The sequence below is a fragment of the Oryzias latipes genome, chromosome 23, assembly GCF_002234675.1.
Source record: "Oryzias latipes chromosome 23, ASM223467v1".
NCBI classification, from domain to species: domain Eukaryota; kingdom Metazoa; phylum Chordata; class Actinopteri; order Beloniformes; family Adrianichthyidae; genus Oryzias; species Oryzias latipes.
Window position 1 is genome coordinate 14,126,660 of NC_019881.2, and position 18,648 is coordinate 14,145,307.

At 38.0% G+C, this 18,648-nt stretch overlaps 1 protein-coding gene across 13 annotated transcripts in view; it reads right to left on the bottom strand.

The window, feature by feature from the left end:
• Window positions 1-18,648, bottom strand: part of LOC101162174 (ELKS/Rab6-interacting/CAST family member 1) — a 123,194-nt gene that overhangs the window by 53,314 nt on the left and 51,232 nt on the right. For 12 of the 13 annotated variants that reach the window (XR_002293072.2, XR_002293073.2, XR_002293071.2 and 9 more), the window contains 3 exons: window positions 15,520-15,655; window positions 12,452-12,583; window positions 6,849-7,009 (listed from right to left, as the gene is read on the bottom strand). Coding sequence is in view for 10 of the 13 variants with exons in the window: in XM_020714177.2 (XP_020569836.1) it covers window positions 6,849-7,009; window positions 12,452-12,583; window positions 15,520-15,655 (429 nt within the window). In the remaining 3 variants the exon portion in view is untranslated. Of the gene's footprint in view, window positions 1-6,848; window positions 7,010-7,642; window positions 9,020-12,451; window positions 12,584-15,519; window positions 15,656-18,648 lie in introns of those variants that run through there. The other variant, XM_020714185.2, reaches the window with a different exon arrangement.

Consider the following 18,648-nt stretch of genomic DNA (forward strand, 5'->3'; position numbering starts at 1 on the left):
GGCAACTGAAAGGTTTGTTGGATTTTGGTGAAGCGTAACAGTAAAATGTACCATTTTATTTCACTGAGATTTCAGTCCTGAAACCCTGTTGTTATACACACATTGTCAGCACATTTCTCCATCTGGCTACACACACGCCCCAAAAATAAGACAACGCACAAGCCCACATGGTGAGCATGAGCTTATCTAATGTAAATCTCCTTGACTAGGTTACATGTCAGAACCCTGCAGGGGAGCTGCGTATCTCTGCATGTTTTTGTACGGGAGACAACCTGACAGCTGTATCAAGCTCCTACAGTCTCCATAATCCCAAAGTAGATTTATGAGAGATGGTTAAAAACTATAACCCATAAAAGGGAAAAAAGAAACAAGAGAAGGTGAGTGTGTGCCCTCCTCCAGCTGTGTTTGGTAAATATTTCATGTGACTGATCAGGTGTGGGTGTGCGATAAGATCCGTGTGTCTGGGAAACCATCTGTATCATATATCATGTCTTAAAACAACACTAAGCCTTATGCAGATTCAAAAAATGCTTCATGTGTAATGTTATGTGTGAAAAATATGAGGTGTGAGGATAATGGTATCAACCTACAGCTGAAAAACCAGCAGATACCTCATACATAACTACGTTTAATACTGAGTAATAGAAAACAATTTGTTTTAGGAACATTCAGTGAAACAAAAAAAAATTTGTAATAGTCAATGTAAACTTTAAAAAAAAAGTCTGTTACTGAAAGAGAAATTCAAGAATGATTTAAAAGAGCTCTTATTTAAAATGAATAAATAAAGACAGAGATGTAATAGGCACTAGTGGTGTGGGGACCCTTCAAGACCAAGAAAAAGAGGGAAAACCTCGGCCGAAACAGAGAAAAATAAACACGTCAGTACCTTTAATATAGAAAATGTTTCTGTAAAAATAAATAGAAACATTTTAAAATGTTATTTAGGTCAGTTTAAAGATAAACGTGGCTGGAAGAGAATGTGAGATGCAAAGTGGAGCCTTTGTGTGGAGTCTTTAATTAAAAAGTCCTTAAAGGTAGGGAGGTTCACCTGAGTAAAATAGATCTGGCATTTTATTGTGAAATTCAAATGGCAGTTCTTTGACTTCTGGATTGAAGCTACTTTGAAAACAAATGTTCCCGGACACATTGTTGTAAGTACGGAGCCCGTGTCCTGACATGGAAAAAAAAAATCTTATTCCCACAAATTAATATCTTGTTCCCACAAATAAATATTTCGTTTCAGCGAAATAATATTCCGTTCCCACGAAATACTATTGAGTTCCCCCGAAATAATTAATTCGTAGGAACGAAATAATTATTCATGTCATAAGTCATTCATAAACACGGATATGCTCTTCGTCCTGCCGCAAAAGCCGCTCTCAGCTGTAACTTCCATGTCTCTGTGACCCACATTCGTTCAAGAAAGGAAAAAGAAAAACAAGAATGATCAATTTATTATTGTCTCAATGAATATAAGAAAAATATCATAAGATTTAGGAAGCCTTCGGATGTAAAGCAACTGCTATCGAGTATGTTAATAAAAGACAAGTCCTGAATATTAGTATTCCTATTCGACCCTAAACTACAATATCCCATACCGCTGTAGACGGTCAGCCAGCTGCCCAAATGCCGGCATGACAAGCAAAAGAGCTCTGCGGCGGAACTAGGAGCTATATCCGGAGAATCGCTGCGGTGTGGCGAAACAGCAAGCAAGCTCCTAAATCTTATCACAAATTCATTATTTCAAGGGAACAAAATATTATTTCGTGGGAACGGAATATTATTTCGTGGAAACGAGATATATTTTATTTTTTCCATGTCAGGACACGGGCTCCGTGTGTAAGTAATCAGGATGGAGGGCCCAGCCCAGCTGGAGCAGGGTAAACCATGAGCAGGTTGTCAGTCTGTTGCAGGATCAAACACACTCACACCTAAGGAGACTTTAGAGTCACCAACTAACCTACGGAGCATATTTTTAGACTGAGGAAGCTGGAGTGCCTGGAGAAAACCCACCCATGCAAAAGGAGAACACAACAAAAAGAAAACAAATAAGAAAACACAGCAAATTTATATTTCATTAGTTTCCAACCATGTTCCTCAGTTTTGTTTCAGTGATGACTGAATTGGGTGTGATTTTAAAGTACCATGACATTAAGTTTAGCCGACGAATGTCAAAAGATTGGCTGTAGTTCTAATGAACTAATCAACCTGAAAGGGGCAGGAGACCTAATACTCCTAATCCTGCCAGTGTGTCCGTGGGAATTATTACCCAACTTTGTTGTGAATCTTACAATTGCTTTGGGCAAAGGAATGGATGATTAAGAATACGCGAGAAAAATGCAAAAGTTCTTAGCTCTCTAATTTATTTATTGAGAGTGTTCCAATGAACTTGCTTAGTCTGGAGCCTGTATTCAGAAGACACAAACCAGTGGGTCTCATGGCCTCACGGTGTGCCAAACCTTTCTGCCTCGTGTGCACAGGCATGTATGTGGAGGTTTAGAGACTTGAGTTTGATTTGAAGAGCCATTGAAGGTCATCCGGATTTGTATTAGTAAAACCAAAGATTGACATTTTTATTTCCAAGAGCAGAAGGGGGCTTTGCTGTGGGTGCTGGAAGATGCCTAGAGAAGACTGAAACTTGCTGATGGTCTAAAAAGTAGAATCTGTTTCCTTTTTTTTAATAGAGGAAATGTAGTTTGGGTGCAAGCAAGACAAGAATTTAACTTTGACTGCATTACTTTTTTGTTTTACAGAATATATCTACGCTGTCTATGACGAAATCAGCTATCGCTTCATACAAATAGAAAATAGAACAAAGGTTTAAAATTAAAGGGACATTTTCAATCATTTAAAAATTCACTAAATGGATTAGGAAGCCAAAAAATGCATTTGTGGCTCCATGAAAAACTTTGTTTGTTGATCTGCAAGAAAAGCAGCCCCTCTGATTAGTACAAAGCACATTTGGTGGCCTGCAGCTGGTACTTTTAAATGCTTTTTCTCATCAAATATTTAGAGAATGTGCATTAGTCCCTCTCATAAAACATAAAAGGAGTAGAAGGGTGAAATATGCACACAAACATGTCAAAGCAAACTCTAGTAACTTTATAAACCTGGAAAGGAACTTGTAGAGTATAGTGTTTGTTGTTAAATTAATGAACGTTTATATGTGGGCTTTTTAAATCCACAAGTTTAAGAATACAATAAAAGGACGCACTAATGCAATTATTTGTATATTTTCAATCTAGAAAGCAAAGGGGAAAATATATAATATATATTTTTTGGTTGGAGGAGTTGCCGGTGTAGTATGTTTTTAAAAGCAGAGCAGCCTTGTGCTTTTTTACTTTTAGGAAAACCTTCACCATAAATTTGAAACCCGTAATGGGAACACAGGAAATGAAAACATTTATGCACTCGCTGACGCTAAATGATAATACAGATTGACCAGAATGGTGTGTGAACTGGTTCTGGAGTTTGTGTGGTCTGCGTATCATTATAATAACATAATAACAGTAATAAAGCAGGTGCGTGTCTGTTGATGGCTGCAAATATTCATGCTGAGGCCAGAGGAATCCCGTGAAAGGAACACCGGACATGTCTTGATAATAATAAATCAAACATAATGCCCATGCACATGTGCACTAATTCAAACCATAATGCCTTTAATAATCACTTGAGTCATTGCAAAAGCCAATAACCCTCAGTTATAGTAAGATTCAACATGCTTCAGTAAAAACAAAGAGTCTAAATAGAAAGGTTTAGGGGGAGAAAGCACAACGTATGTGAAGATTCTCAGTCATCCATTCTCTTCTTCAGGGCAACTGGACAAAAAAAGTTTAGCTAGAAGTTTTGCCTCTCATTCAAGAAGCTTCTCCAGTTTTGACTGTTGCTTTGCAAAGGTGTTACACCAACTCAAACCATCATTGTGCTTTGGGTATCGATGCACAGCTTATACGGAACAACGCTTTTCTCCACGCCAGAATCAGCTGATTCATATTGATCGTGTAAACTGTCAATCAGCTAAGGTGTGAAAGTGTTTTTTTTATTTAGATGTCGCTGGCGAAATCTCCGCTGTTACAGGATTAGAAGAGGGTTCGCCCATGTGGACATAGATGCTTCCCTTCAAACCATCAATGCTCTCCATGTGCACTTTACTGCTTGTAAAAGAATGTCCGCTGTTCTTCAGATGATGGTGAGTTGTTGAGTCCTGGCTTGATGTTGTGGCTCTTCTGTTCTGCTGCATCCTTTTGTGTAGGGGGGTTTAGTTTCCCCGGTGTACGGATCAGAACACTCTGGACTGCTCTGGATAGAACAGACCACATCACTCTGCTTCTCCTTCAGGGTTTTGTTCTTGGTGTGGACCCGTTTTGTGCATCAGTGCATGACTTAAAGAACTTAGACAGGTATATCTTGTGTATTAAGGATCTTTTAGTGTTCTTATGTTGCTCCCAATGACTGACTATATATGAGAATTGGACATAGTCATTGTGACGTCACCCATAGAAAATGACTTACTTCCAGCTCCAACTAAATGAAGTCAATTCCATATTGAAATATCCACAATGCCATATTTTCTTGATATAAATACCGCCAGTCAACAGTTATTAGTCCAAATTGGTTTGAGTCATCATCTCTATGGTAAACACTCTCCAATCAGGAGTGAGCTTGTTGGATGTCCACAACACTACTACTTGAAAGTGAACTTGGCAGAATCTGTCAATCAATTTAGCATTAGCATAGCACTAGGATTAGCAAGAACATGTTGAAAAAAGGTGGCAAAGCAACAATAGTTATTCTGACAAATATAATGACTGAGCTGTTTATTTCTCAGTAAAAGTTTTTGGGATTTTGGCTTCTTGGAACCAGAGGCTATTTCCAGTTTGGAACGCGAAGGGGGAGGAGTCACTCAATCCAGTTCTTAGATACAGGCCATGGTTGCTCCCCTTCTTTCCTGGGCTCAGTCCTGCAAATTCATTTCCCAAAGTCCATCAGGTATAATTGCACTTCCTGAGGCCAGTGTTAATGTGACTCCTCTCTTTGTTGGTTCCTTCTCAGTTTTCAGTTATGCTGTAGTGTTCTGAATACAGCAGAAAGGATGGAACAGCATAGAAGAGCCACAGCATCAAGCTAGGACTGAGCACTCCATCTAAAGGTCAGAGGATACTCCTTTGAAGTGCACATTCTGGACAAAGAGGACAGACAGCATGAAAGAGGAGTTAAGGAAGAATTTATGTCAAGATGGAGAAACCTTTTCTCAATAGGGGTGCAGATCTGAGTCATTGCACAATCATGCAGAATCCCATTTTGACTTCTTTGCCCAGCAGACTGGGGCCCAGTTTGCACCTGCCATACACAAACAGTAAACCACTAACAGGTGCCACCACCTCTGTTCCACACCCACACCCTCATCAAGTAACTGGACATTAGCAACAAAAGCGAGTGCATGCCCCCATTTCCCATAATGCAATAGTAAATTCTCATCCTGTAGGCTGTCTTAACAGGCAGCAAATGCTACCAGGGACGTTCTTCTTGGCTTCTACTTATGATCTCTGTGTTGTCCCACTAAATCACACACCACTGTAAAGTCTCAACACGGATGTAAATCTGCAGAAAATACACGACTGCTGGACTCATCCAACTGGTAGTTAAATACAAACCTATCCATTAAAATATCATTAACTGTTTACTGAGTTACAGAGTGAGCAGGAATGTCTGCCTTTGTAATCAATCATCCGAACAGTCTGACAGTGGTACATGCTTACTGCATTAACATCATCTCTAAGGCTGTGTGGAGTAGAGAGAAAGAAGATGAAAGACACGACCAGAAAGAAGGGATGAGAAGAAAGCTGATGAGGTGTCGGGTTGAGATTAAGTCAGGGAGTCGTCACACTGTCGTCCTTGAACACTTAACCTACGGAGAAAACTGCTCAAGATATCATTGCTCTGGGCTTCTGTGCTGAATGTCAAGTTATAAATATCAGCTCAAACTGCTGATGGACATGTTGCTAAAAATACACCAAATTCTTCCTTTGTCTCTAAAATCTTTTGAAGACAAAACCTATAACCAAAAACTAAAATAAAAAGCAAAAAGTGAAATAAAACATGAAGAAAATACTTTAAAAAAACAGCAGATTGTGGGCAAACTCATCAAACTCGCTGTCTGGGAAGATTTAAAGGAATTTTTTAACTAGAAGCCAACAAACAATTTTAAAAGAACCAGATGGGACATTTCACTTTTTACTCTGACAAAGCGTTGCACTGAAAACATTTCTAAAATTAACTAGAAAAACTACAATTTCTAATAAAACTTAAAGGTAAAAAGCTGATGACTTTATCTTTTTGTTGTAAAATCCTCATCATCATGTTGTGATTCCATTTCAAAGTGATTCCGGCACCAGTTTAAACATTTAATGTTTTTGTTTTCAGTTTTTGAAGAATTATAATATCAGAAATGATTAAATGCAAAATGTAACTTTCAGTTAGCAGTATATTTGCTTATTGAAATTTTTAAAATAGCATTTTGTGTATTTATGTAACATTAAATGAGACAATTTCAACTGAAAATTAAAATAAAGAAAAATACGTTTATAATAAAATGATCTGAACCCCACAATAATTTTAATACATCTGTGTGAATAAACTGTTTGAACGTCTTTAATAGCAGTATTTCTGGAAATAAAACAAATGAACTGAAAAGCTGTATTGTGCATGTATGGTAAATAAAGAAGCAAACGTTGGATATAAGAATAGAAAAGAAAAAGAGTTTAAAATGTATTTTTGTGTATTATTATGCAGAATGTTAATCTTAAAAACACATTACCATAAGGAGAAATACGTTTTTGTGTTCTTACTTCATCTCTAGAACCTCCTCCAGGTGCTTCCGCCTCTCGGCTCTCAAGGCAGTCAGATGACCTTCCTTCTCGGCCAGAGAGAGCTGAGTTGATGACAACTTGGCTTTCATCACCTCCAGCTCTTGTTTAACCTTCTCCATGGCAACCAGCAGATCCTCCACCTGACCCCATGCACAAAAACACAAATGTCACAAAAAATAATTTTCTTCACCCTCTGCTGATTACTGCACCTTGACCTGCCGGTGCATCATGTCTGATCGTCTCTTTACTGTTCCTCAAACATATAAAGAATATCTCTGCATATCATTTTTACTTCTTCTCCTTTTTTCCTGATGCATATTTTGTCTCAGTCCCCTTCTCTCAATGCCTATAGATCACAATGTCATTTTAATGGGTCTGAGGTCAGTGTGTACCATATTTCTCATTGTGTGACAGCAATCTGGCCAACACTCACGCATATGTAAGTAAAACAGTTTTTTAAAACTATACAAGATGTCAGCCTACATAAAAAGAAAAAACCTAGACCCTGGAAGTGAATGTTGTCATATCAACGGGATAAAAACTGTTAGTGAACTTTTTTTTCCTTGATACTGGAATGAATGACTGTGCAATGTAAAAAGTCCATATTTTGTATTTTCTTTTTCTATCAAACTAAAAGATTTTTGATTTAATTTTGTTTATTTTACTTCAGATAAACAAATTAATTCATTTTACTAAGTAGCAGAACAGCTACCTGAAGACAATTAACAAAAACACTCAACACAAAAACATAAGTATGCTTTTTTTTTTTCTTACCTCTTGGCACATATTTTTTACATGGTTTTGAATCATTTGGAAACAATTATGAAGGATTCACGCAAAGTTTTTCACATCCTTTTAATGTACAGACACCAAACAATCCAGATCCCATCCAATTCTTAGTTGGAACATCACACCGGTCAAAGTTGTCTTAAAAAATAAAAGATCCAGAAGAAAGTCCTGATGCAATCCAAGACTAAAAGGGGTCTTAAACTACTGCAAGTTCATACTAGAGCAACGCCTTGATAAAGAAGTATGATGTAACAAAAGACAAAAGGGGTCCAGAACAATTTTGAAGTGACTTTCCACAACAACACCTTGTCACATTACTTAAAAGCATTTAAAAAAAATTAGAACAAATGTGGTTCAACAAAAAGGCTACAATCAAAAACATGCAGTGGGGCAAATAAAAAGTTTGTTGTGGCTTTTGATGTTGCAGGTTTTCCTATTTTTAGAAAGGTCTACTTTTAAGAGAGACAGCATGTAAAAAAGAATCCATGGAATCACTCTGTAGGATTTTCTTATTATTATTATTTATTTGTAAAAATATATGTATTTATTGTGAAGCATATGATGTTTAGATAAGTGAGATCAATAACAACGGGGTGGTCATGGTGCAGAGGGAGAGCGGTCTTTTGTCTGCTGTTAGCTTCCAAATGTTGAAACTGTGACTCATTTTTCCCTCACAAAATACTTTATTGTTTCAGTAAAACCTAACAAGAACTTCATTCTATTTTTTCTGAGCTTTCAGCTACAAATCTTTATTCTGTAAACTGCATGAATGACTTGAGTTGTTTTTGTGCTACTGTAGTTACATGCTTCATTAACGAGTAAAAGAAAACATTTTTAACGTTTGGAAAATGGAAGTTCTGTGTGGAGAAGTGGGTGTTCCTCTGTATCCATACTTTATCCAAAAACTACGACATCACCACCAAGATTTTACGGTTCTGACCTGAAAATCTCCCTTTCACAGCCTCTGGATTCACTCCAACACTGCAGAAATTGAAAATAATACCTACCACCTCTTTGCAAAGAGGCCGCTTCCCTCCCTTCTTCTCAGCTGTTATCTTATAAATAATGTCATGCATAAACATAAAACAGTGGGGGTGATGGGATTTTTACAAGAAATACAAAATGACAATAGGAAAGAAATGGGATGAACAGCATCAGTGATGCTTTCTTTAAAATAAATCATGGTTTACATTATTGCAGATGAATCCAGCTGTTCTTTGAAACCCAAAATATTAATGAGCAGGATAAAAAAGAAAAACTAAATTCAATGAAATAAAAGGGGAAGACATGTCATGATTCTTTGTTACCTTTGACCACCTAAAGCCGCTTGTGCTGAGCTCATGAATTGGAATGTGAGACAGCTGCATATAAAGTGACACAGAGAAGAAGAGAAGAAATTGTGGTTATAATGAAGGGGGGTGGATTTAGAGATAAAAGAGGGATGAAAGAATAAGTTAAAGTTAGGGAGGAGCAGAAAGGGGAGGACGAAGAGGACCTAACCAAAAGCTGAAAGGAAAATTAAAAAAAAGACAAAAGGTGACTTTGCGGTAAAGACGAATGTAAAGCATAGGGACAAAAAACAAGATATGAGATATGATTAAATATTAAGGGAGGGAAGCAAGAGAGAGGCAAGTACAAAGCACATCTGAGAGATAACCAGATCCTGGAAAATGCAGGCAAAGCACAAAATACTGAGCAGTAAAAACGACAAGCAACAAGAAAAATATGGCTCGGATAAGGAAGAAGGGAAGGACAGGAGATGAGGGAGGACAAGACAGAGGTGGAGAAAGGGGTGAATTGAGCAGGTGTCCAATAAAGGAGAGGGAAAGGATGAGACTGGAGAACTGAGAGGTGTAGAGAGGAGTCACACGGCCCAGCAAGGAGCTGAGGGGCTGAAAGAAAGGAGACCTTCAGTGTTTGTGTTTACAGTTTGTTTCAAACTTTCGGATTAGGAAAGTAGAAAAGGCAGAAGACAGTGTCCTGATCTCATTAGGAAACAGAAAACTGCTGAGACAAACGTTGCGTTTGAGTTCGAGACAGATGGAGTGTGTCATAGTGTTGCGCTAATGCTCTGTCATGCACACACACACCTTCAGTAATCCACAAATAGCAGCGCCGAACGCCTGAAAGGCGACAATTTTCGTGTAGTTCTGCCCACTTGTTTTTGACAGACAGCTCCTCACACTCCAATTTAAACCGCACAACTGCACACACTTGCCTTCTACATGCACATAAACCGTTCTTGTAGTGTGCACCAACTGGAAGCCAAGTTTGGCTGCATCTGCATATATGTGCCCATGCACAGACCGGCCTCATTAAAGGAGAAAACTGCATCCCTCTGCCAGCCTTTTATAAATTATTATGTGAACGGTTAATTGCAGTGACGTATTTGTAAAAAAGAAAAAGAAAAATATATTTATTCATTATTTATTTTATTTTTCCAGTTTAAAAATAAATTAAATGCCAGCTTGCTGAATTTAATATTGCGTAGCGTCTTTGTGCCATTTAAATAGCATTTAGCACCTCTTTCTGTCTTTTTCATATGGCCTTGGAAGACTGTGTTTGCGTGGTGTGTTGTCCTGTCTTCAAGTACGGTTGAGGTAGTGATGGTAGTGGTGGGAGGGGGCTGCACAGAGTTTGGCTGCCATCTCCACTCATTCCCGACACCCAGAGATTTCATCTCCTTCCCCCTTAACTGAAGTGTTTCTGAGCAGAGATGCTTTCCAGGACCCCGTCCTGGCCTAAATGCTCCCAGGTCTCTCTAATTAAAGCTGCCAGTTTGTGGTGTTTTTCTCTGTTTTCAAGTCAAATCAACTGTGACTGCATAGAAAATAAATGTATACAATCACAGTGAAGACTTAAGAAGAAGAAAAGGTTCTTATATTTTAAATCTTAATGTTTCTTATTTTCTGTAGTGTAAAAATGCAACCAAACAAACAACTTTCAATCAAGCTGAAAGGAAGCCTATTCATTTGCATTTGGCAGCAAAAATCTGTGAGCTGTGACATTTTCATTGGTAAAAATAATTAAAAGACACAAGGTAATGACAAAAAAAAACCTCATTCAAAATTTGACAGCTTTCTTATTTAGTTTATTTTCCACATCCTCACACTTCCTGATGGTTTTTGTAACCTTGTTTTCTTAGTTCTTAAAGCTTTTTTTATTTATTGTTTTACTGTTAAGGTTTTATTAGTTAAAAATAGTAACAGGACACCTTTGGAAGTGTGTCTTTATAAGGTTCATACTATATTTGGATTGTGTTAAAGACTCAAATGAATTGTTATGCTTTCCTGCTTTAGCATCAAGGTTTAAACTAAACTGTAAAATCACAGAATAATATTTTTGAGCATGCCTGCAGCTCACTGCTCCCTGACCTCGCGGGTCAAATGTGTGACAACTAGAGATGCTTGGTTAGAACTTCATTCTCAAATAGGTAAATGCAAAACTAACATTTTGTTTTTGTGGAAAATGCCACACAATCTGTCTTAAATGCCCTTTTCTTGGTGACCAGGGTATAACCACTATGAAGTTTATTAGGGTTAAGTTTAGAACTCAAGAAAAGTCTTCATAAGTTCTTTCATACAAAGACATCCAGCCATATTTGTAAGAGCTGGATGATATTGGTATCTTCCCTAGCCAAAAGACTGAAGGCAAGGGATTGACCAAACTGTCTTGGTAAGCTGAGAATATATATTTGTGTGGAAGTAAAAACGTTTCATAAATCCTGAAAGAAGGCCCATACCACTATTCCTCTTCCATCTGAAGCCATCCAGCTAGACAACTCTGCAGGTCAGTGGCAGCTGGTTTTAGTGAGGCTTGCATGAAAGTTCTGAGACAGTGACAACTAGTTCATAAAGTTCTAGTTGTTTAGTTTTTTTTGGTTACTTTAAGGACATTTGAAGTACAGAAATCTTGAGCAATGGATTCTTCTTTATCTTTAATCATCTGCCCTTTAGTCATACTTTCTTTGCTGTACTTACTTTCATTCCAACTGAGGAGGAGCATGTCAGCAAAAATGAAACATCTACGACTACATTTGTCGTTTTGAGTATATAAAGGCCCCAATAAAGAGTCAGCATGTTAAAGCAGTTACACCGATTTTGTCCAGTTGTTGTACCAGGAGTGAACACAGACATTGTCGGCATGGTACAGCTTTCACCCTTAGCCCACGCACTTTTCCTCCCGCTTGTCCAATCCCATTCAGACACAGGGGAACATTTCCCATCTCTATGGACTAGTTAAGTAACTGGCGCTTGGGAGAGCAACACACAAACACACTCCCAGTGGTCTGAGGTTGAATCCACCAAGCCCTTCCCTTTAGAGCCTCCCCGAACGCCGCCATGAGCTCTCCTGCTGTCTCAGTAGATCAAACACATTACCTTGTTGGCATAAACTGTATTTTTAAAGAAACATTTTGTGTATTGCAGGCTTTAGCAGACAAAATGCAAGTTGTTCTTTAAATAGTTGTATATTTACCTCGCAGCTAAATGAAGACTGACTGGGCAAACACAAACACATGGAACCGCACCTGAATGAGCTCATTTGGCAGGAGTTATGTGTGTGCTGCTTCTGCCATTCGCCACTTTTGGCGTAGTGACGTTTAGCGGTATCTTTTTGTTGCCTTCGAAAATGTTTGCCTGAATGGTTTAAACATTTAAAGGCATTAAAACAAACAAAAGGGCTGAGTTTGAGGAAAAGTTTAGGATCAGACCAGTTCGAGGGAAAGATTCTTCTTACAATTTTTACCAAGCCATTACATTTTTAAAGCACAAGTCCTTTAAAAGATTCATTACCTGTTTCTCTGCCTGTGTGCGTGCCTGCTCCTCATGGGCCAACACCACCTCCCTTTCAGCAGTGATCTGAACGCTTTCCCTCAGCGCCTCCTCCAACTCTTCAATCCGCTCTTCCTTATGACGGAGGGAGTCCTGCAGTCACAGAATGATCACTGTTGTGTCAAGAAGTGGTTCCTTTTCAATCCGTTGCTAAAAAGTGTCAAACTGAGTTTTAAAGAATATTTTGTCTTTCACAAACTGAAGGAAAAGTGCTGCAACTTGCCATTTACCATAAATGATTGTATAGATAGAGGAAGCCCAGCCCTGGTTGTCAAAATCTACCACTTTCCTTGTTTTCCTGCAATCCCTGCTCATAGCTGACTCCACAGAACAAGTAATTCTTAATCCTGAATGAATAAAGACATTTAATCCAGGTAATCTGTAGAGCGCAGGGCAAAATTGGTAGACAAGCAGGGTTGTAGATCCAAAGAACCAGGCTTAGGAGGCCCTGCTATGGAAACTATCTCAATCTTTTACCCACGTCTTAATTTAACAAATTAGCTACAGACTTACTGAATTTGAAGTGCTCTATTTTTACCCACACAATTTGCTTATGGCCTTCAACAAAATCAGCGATTAGCAGCTGCATGTACCCCACCCCACTGCAGAACTGCCATATCAATGCAAGTATTTTTACTTTTCTGACCACTGGGAGGTAATTTGGTTAGTAGGTGGTCCTAAAGTGTGTCCATGAACACATTTCTATGTGAAAAAGAAGGTGGCCATTTGCAGTCCAGGCCAACTCTGAATGTGGTCCCAGCGATTGGATCTCAAAGTATCTAAAATGTGTCCTGGGTGCACTCACATCTGCCGTTAGATCTGTCCAACTGCTCAATTCACCCAAGATAAATGTTCAAGCTGGGCCAGATGGAAACAGGAGCCAAAATGTAGCTTTAACAGCTGGATGTCATTTGATTAGGAAGACATCTTACATCCAAAGGGTTTTCCTCTGTTCTGTAGTGTTTTAGAACTTCTTTTTGTGTGAATACCAACCGTCTGCACAGCTAAAATCAACCACAACAAAGGATGTTGGTTTCATAAGATGCTCAACAATCTGGAATAGATCAGATTTCTGCTCCATTACAGTACTTTATATTTATGCTTGTTAAGTGACCAAATATCAGTCCGATTAAAACAGACTGAGCCTGTTTAGGGTCTGGCAGTTGTCATTTGTTTTTCTTGTGCTGACCAAAGCAGTTTTAGAACAGATGCAAGAGGTGTAAATAGAGATAAAGGCACAATCTGAATGGAAATCCCAAGTAATGTACAACAAAATTAGCTTTTCTTCAGACTAAAGCTCTCAAGAGTGACCATACATTTTAAGAGTATAAAAATGTACCAAAAAGAAAGGAAATAAGGGGTTAAATAGGAAAATATAGTGTGTTTTATTTTCAATCATGTACCTCTGGTCCCTAAACATCTTACAAATGAATTCAAAATAGGCTCATGAATCAAAATATTGGAGAGGTTGTTATAATTTTGATGTTATTTAAAAGTAAATGAATTCCAATAGTGATGACATTAATTCTGAGGGAACAAGAAAGAGAAGGAGCCAAAAGTCAGATTGTCTCAGCACCTGCAGTTTATTAATATTCATTTACTTAATTAAAGTCTTTCATCTAAATCAACTTTACAAATGCAACAATGTGTGTTCCATTTATTTAAGTTTGTTTTTAATGGCCTTGCTGGGGGATAAATCCATGTCCAAGGATGCACGTTTAGCGTGTTCTTGAATGCGTGTCACATGAACGGAATAAAACACATCACAAAATTTTCCTTGTTATGGAATTAACCAAAATTTGCAGGTGTTTGATCTTAATTTAAAATCAGTTTTAAGGGTTGTAATCCGCTTTGGATGTCATGAGACTCTTTTCATTTGCATCTTTTCCCTTCTTCAATCTGAAAAGCAGAGTCACAGACAGTCAGATCTAATTCTGTCTCAGAGGAGCCTGATCACACACAGAGTTCAATGACACTAATATATAAGGCTCTCATTAAAAGAGCCATGTTTCTTTTTCTTGAGACTGACTTCTTAGTTACATTGAAGATGAATGAATGACTGCCGGGGTGGGAGGCTGAATCCACAATGAGCCAACATGACTCTGTGTCTCACTATGCAGACTGAGACTGAGTAAACTGTTTCAAGCTCTACATTGAATTATTTCATGGTTTCATTTTTGCATTCCACACACAGTCTGCAGTACTGTTAGGTTACTGTATGCATAAACCCTTCGTAGTGGCATTTAGACCTGCAACCAATGTGGTCTGATCTGTCTGAGTGACTCATGTCAGCTCATCCCCAGACCGCACTCATACACGACAATGACAGCGTTTCAACATTTTAAACCCAACACCAATCTTAGTTGAAGGATGTATGAGCTCATTTGCACCAAAACACACAGACTGTTTTCATCTGGATTTAATCAGAGGCCACTGAGGTTAACGATTACTGGAAGAGGAGCATGAGGAAGACTGGGAGGGAGGACAAGACACCATCAAAGGAAGAAATTAAAAAAAGGAGTTTAAAGGTGAAATGTCAAATAAATCAAAAAAGAAAAATTTTGACATAAAATTAGAACAAATATATAGAAATCTGCATTTCCATTCATTTCAGGACATACAAGTTTTCACTTGGAGGTAACTTGATCCACATAATAAATTTAAAAACTCTCCCAGACCACAGGAAGCATTTTAAAACCCAACAGCATTCATTTCATAGTTTTGTTTGTGAGTCTCTTTCTTGTTCTGTAATCTCCTCTCTCCATTTTCCTCATCTCTTCTAGGTTCTCCATCTTCTTTCTGCTCTCTATGCCAATTATCCACCCCGGCCACCCCACTAACACACTCCCAGCTGAGAGCTGCTGTGCGTGTGAAAGAAAGTGTGTTTGACATTGCCTCGGGCTGCTCTGTATCACGTTATGACATGGGCTACAGTGCTGTTAAAGTCGACATTATTCAAAGGACATGGAGAGAAACTTTTTCTCAAACTTTCCAAAGCTTCCTGCCTTCCTCCTCCTCCTTCTCGGTACCTTAATCTGCTGGGAGCTTTCGTTGAGATTGTCCTCTCTCATCTTGGCCTCCTCCATTAATTGCGTGTTTCTGCTTTTTTCCAGCTGCTCCTTGTGCTTCATGTTGGCCACTTTCTTTGACTGGTCCTTCATTTGTCTGCATAAAAACAAGATTTTGCAAAAGGTTTGATGAGCTACAAAAAGAACCATGCCAAAAACGTGTTAATGAGGTAATGGCATGAATTAAAGGAAAAAGTAGTAAATGAGATGAATTTAAAGACTTTCCTTATTGTTTACTATAAAGGTAATGTTATTAGTTATTAAAAAAAAAAGATAATCTAGACAAATATTTTAATTGTAAAAGTAGGTCAGGGATGAAAATCAGTTTTAGGTAGTAAAATAACAGATTTAATGATAAAAAAATGTATTACTAAATTACCTTGTAAGGATTTTTCTCTGTCACTAATCCACCTTTTCTTTTTTGGCAACAATGCTATAAAAATGCTTTCAAAATTAGTCTCAACAATCAAACTTGTACAAAGTAAATTACTGAACATGCGTCTTCCATTACTTTGCATTGAAGAAACCTATAAAAAACAGAATTGTTTTATAACTTGTTCCACACAGAAAATATGTTTCTGCTTTGCTCTTGATTTGACATCACATGGAGAAACAGTTAAAATACTAGAAAAAAAAAGTAATTGTTCAACTTCGTAAACACGCACTGAATTAGTCAGTGTTTAGAGAGAAACTGCAGCTGACATTTAATAAGCAATGTTAAACCTCCTGTGAAACAACGCCACGGCAATATGATGATCCAGCAAGAAAAACTCTGCGATTCTGTGCAACTCGGTGCCGCATTTCCATTCCCGCGGGTTGATGTAACGTCAAAACCACTTAAAGAATTCAAGGAAAAGCTATGAATCAATGACAAGACGACATATTCGCTTTCTACATGGATGGAAGCATGAGGGTCTTTTCACAGAAGGATTACTGGGTGTTGGGAAGCGAGGTTTAAATCATCATATGGGGAATGAAGGAGATGGGGATCAGGAGTAGAAGAGGGACGGATAGTGAGAGACGGATTCCTCATGGGGGAAGTTTGGTTGGTTGGATGGAGAAAGAGTTTAATCCTTTTCTAAAGCTGTCTGGAATCCATTGTGACTCTGTCACAAAACTATCAACTATCATAGCAGCTTGGCTTGATCAGGACCTTTCGTGCTTCTCATTCTGCAGACATTACCACGAGAACAGATGTAGAAGCACACAAGCTTTGCTGATGAGGCTCAACAACATGACTGAATCAAGATAAAGATAATGGATAAGCCAAACATAGAGGCTGTAAATGAAAGTGTGCATGCACAGTCATGTTTAAAAACAAAGAACTAAACTGACTTGCTATTAGGGTTTTTTTCCCCCTTAAGGGCCCATTCTGATCATGTTTTGAGCATTTTTAAAAGCATTCCCAGTGGTCTTTTAAATAGGATTGTGCCATTTTTAGCCAAAAGAAAAAAAGAAAAAGTCATTTTCTGTTAAATTAAGACGTCAATATAGAACACAGGAGGAATTCGCCTTAGAGCTGGTCTGTTGGCGCGAAGCATCTCATCTTTTACACGCTCTCCCACTAGTTTTCCCAAACCAAGACGTACATGGATTTGTTTGTCTGCACGATGTACCGGAAAGGAACAGGGAGCTTGAACCCTGCCCTAAGTAGAATATTTGCTACAGATCTAAATACAAACTTTTTTAGATGGCATTTTGTTTGTCTGTTCCTGATTTTAAAGGATTTGTATCAAGAAATACTCAGAAAGGCTAGTTTAGGCTCAGTGTTTTTATATTTATGTCCTCCATCAGAAAAACGCCACAAGAACACATTAAAAACACCAGTTTCCTCAGAGTGGGTCTTTACATGTGTGTTTGAAATGTGAAAATGTTTATTAAAAATGTTTTCCGTCATATTTTTCCTTACATGCTTTAGCATAAAAGCCAAAATTGTGGTTTCAGAATAAAAGAAATGCGATACTCAAGAGTCAGATTTGTTTCAAAGTAAATTACTATTAAAATGATCTTAAAAATATAAAAAAGAATCATCTATTTAAACACATGAGCATTAAATTATATGCATTCAGAAAGTAAGTCCACAACTTAAAAAATAACAGGGGCAATCCATCAAATGTCTTTCCGATCAATGTTGCTGCCAGAAAGGTTGAGAAATGACTTTGGCAAAAAAAAAGGGTAACATAAAATGTTTTGCTAAAAGGTCCAAGGGGCCCAATTCTGGATGGTCCAGAGAAATTTGGGAGGAAGAAAATTAAATGCAATGAGGCGGCCAAGTCTGCTCAGCAGCACCTACAAATTGAGAACTCACAGAAAAACCAAAAGCCGAGCAAAAAGCAGTTTGTATGTTTCATACTTGGAGGTTACGGTGTTCTTACTGCATCCAAGTCAGGTTCAAATGTTAAACGAGAAGGCAGATGAAATGTGCGTGCTCTTTCCTGCACTTCTTTCGGCCTCGGTTTCAGTGCGTGGTGCGGCTCTGTGAGCTTCATTTTTTGTGCTGTGCACCCTGTGTGTGTAACAGGTCATAAACAGACAGGAATGTTCCTGTTGGTGGATGTCCAAGCATTTAGTTAGATCTCTAAGGTTCCTTATTTTATGCTAAATTGCTGTATGTGCTGGACGTGAGCGCATGTGGAATACAGTTTTAGTTTGGGATGTTTTATTTTGACTTAACACTCTGTCACAACCTTTTACCTCTTAAAGCTATTTGGACAGGTAAATAGCATTTGGTAAATGACTTCTGTATTTTTTACAACTTCCTCTAACTCTTTAGGGAAATCAGTTTCCACTAACATTTTTCTACGGTGACACAGTTATTTGCATGAAAAGTGATTGGTTATTTGCAATGACGGAAAATACATAGAAATCTGCAGTATCTTTGTTTATGTACTATCCCCCAATCCCACATTACTCTTTCTATAATATAGAAATATTTTCAGCAGACTATTTGTCTTTTCTTCTCTAATTTTCTCTATTCTTTCACTCTTGTTTCTCCTATTCTGCACCAAAAGAGAAATTAATTATTATTAACTACTGTGGCAAAAACTGTCATCTGTATTTATGTTATATAAGTAAAAATATCAAGTAATG